Source organism: Physeter macrocephalus, chromosome 18, assembly GCF_002837175.3.
Source record: "Physeter macrocephalus isolate SW-GA chromosome 18, ASM283717v5, whole genome shotgun sequence".
In the NCBI taxonomy this organism is placed as follows: domain Eukaryota; kingdom Metazoa; phylum Chordata; class Mammalia; order Artiodactyla; family Physeteridae; genus Physeter; species Physeter macrocephalus.
In genome coordinates this window covers 106,483,106-106,488,455 of record NC_041231.1, presented here as the reverse complement: position 1 = coordinate 106,488,455, position 5,350 = coordinate 106,483,106, and the positions used below count along the sequence as shown (strand labels likewise).

At 50.7% G+C, this 5,350-nt stretch overlaps 1 protein-coding gene across 1 annotated transcript in view; it reads right to left on the bottom strand.

The window, feature by feature from the left end:
* TUBB2A (tubulin beta 2A class IIa) overlaps positions 1-5,120 on the bottom strand; it is a 20,460-nt gene extending 15,340 nt beyond the window's left edge. The window contains exons 1-2 of the mRNA XM_028478550.2: positions 4,735-5,120; positions 4,290-4,400 (exon numbers count right to left, since the gene is read on the bottom strand). Coding sequence (XP_028334351.1) covers positions 4,290-4,400; positions 4,735-5,041 — 418 coding nt within the window. The 5' untranslated portion in view covers positions 5,042-5,120. The remainder of the gene's footprint in view (positions 1-4,289; positions 4,401-4,734) is intronic.
* Between the last annotated feature and the right edge of the window lie 230 nt (positions 5,121-5,350).

Genomic DNA, 5,350 nt, shown 5'->3' with positions numbered 1-5,350 from the left:
CAAAAAGGATCTTGCGGTGATTTATGTCATAGAGTGTTCTGCCTGTGTTTTCCTCTAAGAGTTTTACAGTGTCTGGTCTTACATTTAGGTCTTTAATCCATTTTGAGTTTATTTTTGTGTATGATATTAGGAAGTGTTCTAATTTCATTGGTTGCGTAGTTTTGTAATTCATGCGAGTTTGGGTGCCCCTGAGATCCCGGGACTGAGGTCGGAGGAAGGAAGCCAAGGATGGGGCACAGGTGAGCAGGGGAAAGGTGAGGGAGCACAGCGGCCCTGAGGGAGTGGGTGCACAGGTGAGCTGTCAAGGCTGACCAGTGTTAACGACCAGTGTTAGCGCAGGCCCAGACCTGCTCCCCGGCCTTACTGCTGGGCTGAAAGGAGGCGGTGTGAAAGCGAGACAAGGGAACCAGGAAACACAGGGGTAAGTTCGAGTGGGGCCTCTGCCTGTGGGGCTGCTGCCCCGAGTCCAGCCTAAGACAGATGTTTCCATCCTAACTTCCTGCACTGGCAAATTTAAACTGCTGAATTGGAGCCGGTCCTAAGGGAGATTGTAAGGGTGGCTCAGCTGCCTTTTTCATTTTTTCCCACCTCTTGCTGCTCTTCCCCCAACTTGAGCACACAGGCTCCACCCCCTCATGAAAATCTGTACCAAGAAGATAATTTAATACCAATCCATTAAGGCCTTATTCTGATGAGCAAGTATATTAACTCTTCCAAGAATGGTCACATCGAGGCACAGACTTCTGTGTGGACTTGAAAATCAAATATTCAAACACTAAAAGATATTCCAAAACTAGCCTATCTTGGTCCCCCGTGGAGAATTCCTGACAAGAAGCCACAAAGCCTGTTCTGGAGCAGCTTCCTGAACAGGACTAAGGCTCAGAGAGATTAAAATACTTGCCCAAAGCCCTACAGCTACGAAGTAGAAAAATCACGTCCCTTATGAACACAGATCCAGACTGTCGGAACCGAGGTTCCAGGAACCTTGTGTGTTTCAGTCCCCAAGCTGTCCGTTCATGGTGGGCAGAGCTCGAAGCCCCAAAGTTCACCAGCCCCGGGGTGCACACACCTTTTCCCAGTTATTCAATCAGACGCTAATCTCAGTGCAGTGTGAAGGGATTCTGCAGGTGTAATTCAGGCCCCAAATCAGTTGACCTTAAAACAGGGAGATTACCTGGGCGAGCCTTCACTAATCACGTGAGCCCTTTAAGCGAGAATTTGCTCCAGCTGGTGGCAGAAGCCTTCAGAGTTTCAGTGCAGTGGAGATCCTCTCCTGGCGGCCTTGAAGGTGAGGCTGCCGTGTCGTGGGCCCCGTGCTGGTGTCGGCAGGCACCTCTAGGAGCTGAGCATGGCCCCTGGCCGACCGCCAGGAAGCCAGCAGGGGCCTCAGACCCCAGATTGCAGGCAACTGGATTCTGCTGAGCACCTGAGGGGTGCTGGGGGACCCAAGCTGCAGATGGAGCAGCCCGGACGGTCGGCTGTGCATGGCCCCCGGCAGAGAACCCGCCGCGCCCCGCCAGACGCCGTAAGTTTATTCTGAGGGTCCCGCCATCGGGCTTGCGGCAGTGTGTTGCAGGCAGTGCACGAGAAAAGTGCACCAATGCCTCCCCTTTGGTCTGAGGTCAGTGCCCCTGCCCTGAAACAAGGATTTTACTTTACTAATTTTAATTATAAAATGCTCTTTTTAAATATTTTATTTATTTTATTGAAGTATAGTTGATTTACAGTATTGTGTTTCAGATGAACAGCAAAGTGATTCAGTTTTATATATATATATATATATATTTCTTTTTCAGATTCTTTTCCATTATAGGTTATTACAAGATGTTGAATGTGGTTCCCTGTGGTGTACAGGAAATCCTCGTTGCTTATCTATTTTATATATAGTAGTGTGTATATGTTAATCCCAAGCTCCTAATTTATCCCTCCCCCTCCCCCTTTCCCTTTTGGAAACCATAAGTTTGTTTTCTATGTCTGTGAGTCTATTTCTGTTTTGTAAATAAATTCATTTGTATTATTTTTTAGATTCCACATATAAGTGATATCATACAGTATTTGTCTTTCTCTGTCTGACTTACTTCACTCAGTATAATATCCTCTAGGTCCATCCGTGTTGCTGCAAATGGCATTATTTCATTCTTTTTTATGGCTGAGTAATATTCCATTGTATACAGAGACCACATCTTCTTTCTCCATTCATCTGTCGATGGACATTTAGGTTGCTTTTATATCTTGGCTATTGTAAATAGTGCTGCTATGAACATTAAGGTACATGTATCTTTTCGGATTAGAGTTTGTGTCTTTTCCGGATACATGCCCAGGAGTTGAATTGCTGGGACCATATGGTAACTCTATTTTTAGCTTTTTGAGGAACCTCCATACTGTTCTCTATGGTGGCTGTACCAGTTCACAGCCCCACCAACAGGGCAAGAGGGTTCCCTTTTCTCCACACCGTCTCCAGCATTTATTATTTTCAGACTTTTTAATGATGGCCGTTCTGACTGGTGTGAGGTGATACCTCATTTTAGTTTTGATTTGCATTTCTCTAATAATTGGCGATATTGAGGATATTCTCAAGTGTTTGTTGGCCATCTGTATATCTTCTTTGGAGAAATGTCTGTTTAGGTCTTCTCATTTTTTGATTGAGTTGTTTGTTCTTTTTTTGCTATTGAGCTGTATGAGCTGTTCATGTGTTTTGGAAATTAACCCCTCGTCGGTTGTATTATTTGCATGTATTTTTTCCCAGTCTATAGGTTGTCTTTTCATTTTGATTATGGTTTCTTTTGCTTTTATTTCTATTGCCCTGGGAGACTGACCTAAGAAAATATTGCTACGATTTATGTCTGAGAATGTTTTGCCTATGGTCTCTTCTAGGAGTTTTATGGTGTCACGTCTGTGTTTAAGTCTTTAAGCCATTTCAAATTTATTGTTCTGTATGTTGAGAGGGTGTGTTCTAACTTCATTGATTTACACACGGCTGTCCAGTTTTCCCATCACCACTTGCTGAAGGGACTGTCTTTTCTCCGTTGTATATTCTTGCCTCCTTTGTCGAAGATTGACTGTTGGTGGTTGGATTTATTTCTGGGCCTGAGACAAGGATTTGAGTGGAAGTTTGTTAGCGGGCTGATCCCAGGAAGCCTGGGAGGGCAGTGGGGACAGAGCGGGGAGAGGAAGGAAGGGAGCGGCATTCCGCTCTGGGGTCCGTAAGAGACCCCATCACTGAGTCGCCCCCCTGAATCAGGGAAGCTGGGCTGTTTAGCCTCCCGTCTGTCCTTGACTGATCGTCCTTCCAGAGGGGTGTTACAGGCAGGACCCGAGAAGGGGGTCTGGGAAGGACAGTCAGCTATGGAGATGCTCCTTAGGAGGTACCTCCCCGTCTAGCGACACAGGCCATGTAGCCCCGGGTCCTGCTTGGGCCCCTTAGCTGGTGACGCTGTCTCCTCCATGCTTTTCAGTTCCCCAGGTGCTCTCTTCACTAGCTAAGCATCTCCAGTCTCTTCCTGGACCCCCATGAAACAGGAATCTGAGCTCTTAACAATCTGGGGTCGGCTGGGGGGACACTGGACCCAGAACTGGCTTGGTGGCTCCCAGCTGAGAGCTGTCACCAGCGCTGCTCTGACCGCGTCAGAGCTTCCAGGCAGCCGCCTCATTCTGGCGACTCAGGTGAAGCTGTCCTGCTTCTTCGTGGGGCTGCAAAGACCACGTCGCCTTTCCTGCCGCTCTGACGGTAGTGCTGGGATGGTAGGGGAAGGACGTTTCATCACTGGGTGGCCCTGGGCCTGGTTCCGGGGGGGAAGGGCCCCGTGTTCACGGCCGGTTTGCTCAGGCCTGCGTTCAGTATTTAAAATACTTCAATCAGCTACAAGGAACAGGCAGGGTGGAGGCACACGTGACCAGAAGAGGCCGCTCCAAGCAGCTGTCTCAGCTGCTCGTAACCTGTGCCTCTGGCCTTCGCTTCAGGAAATGCTTGTCTGTTGTCACTGGTCCTCTGAGATGACCAGTCACCTGGGAGCTGCTGTTGGAAGCTTCCCTTTGCGCTTTATTCTCTGCCCTCTCCAGGCTGCTCTGCCGTGGGACGGACCCTCTGCAGGCGTACCCCGTCCTTTGAGCTGTGCGGAGAGGGGCCAGAGGAGTGACAGCCCGTGGACCGGGGCCAGTTAGGCCAGGATTCAGGGCCTCTGTGGACACGCAGCCTCCAGCGGGGCACTCAGCCGTGAGGGCCGTGACCTCCACGGGGCTTAGGAGGAAGTGGGCCCCCCGAGCCAGTGCCCGGGGACCACGCTACGTACCGAACACGAAGTTGTCGGGCCTGAAGATCTGGCCGAAGGGTCCAGACCTGACCGAGTCCATGGTGCCCGGCTCCAGATCCACCAGGATGGCCCGAGGCACGTATTTGTTACCTGCGGGGACAGAGCAGGACTCAGACCTGCGGCAGGCAAAGGAATCACAGACAGTGCCCTGCTCTCTGGGCCTTTTAGGGCAGAATTCAGCAGGGACGATTCCAGCATGAGACAAAAGTAGGAGATTAGAGGCGGTTTCTGCTCTACAAAGGGAGATAATGGCCTGCCTCGTCGTGACAAACATGCAGGAGACTTCAGGAACTCTGGAGTGTGTTTTTGAGCAGTTAAACATGCATGCAGGAAGCCTTTCTTTGTCATTTGCGTGTTCCTAATACATCGCGTCTGCGCCAAACAGAAAGCAAGGTGAGGGGGCAGGAAAGCTTCCGATAATCACCGGCGGCTTCGTTGTAGTACACGTTGATTCTCTCCAGCTGCAGGTCGCTGTCTCCATGGTAACTGCCCGTGGGGTCGATCCCGTGCTCGTCGCTGATGACCTCCCAAAACTGGAAATAAAGAAAACCGCGTGATGGCCCGGCATCCCAAGTGTCAGTAGAGATGGCGCTCTTCCTCCTCTCCTGTCCTTGGACCAGCGGCATTGTGGTCAGACAGTCGAGGAGACCCAGACAGGCCCGTAGCTGCCCGCCCCTGATCCTCCAGCAGCTGCTGCTGAGGGGCTCAGGAATCCGCCGAGCATCAGCCATATTATGGCGACAGGCTGAAAAGCTGGGAGGAGCCCTGAAGGAGGAGAGTGGGCACAGCCGCGGGGGCTGCGGAGGCCGTCACCCCCAGGCAGGGCTGAGGGTCAGCGTCGCAGCCGATGGACGGGTCACCCCTGCGGGCAGTGGCCAGAGCTGGGACCCTACTGTCAAGTAAAACACATTCAGACTTAGCGATGGAGCAGCTTTAATCCAAAGGTCTGTTACTGTAGGGAGAATGCTCTGATCTCAGAGATGTGCAGGCATCCGGAATTAAAGAGAATAGGCTCCTTTCTGGTAGGGAGGGGTGAACAG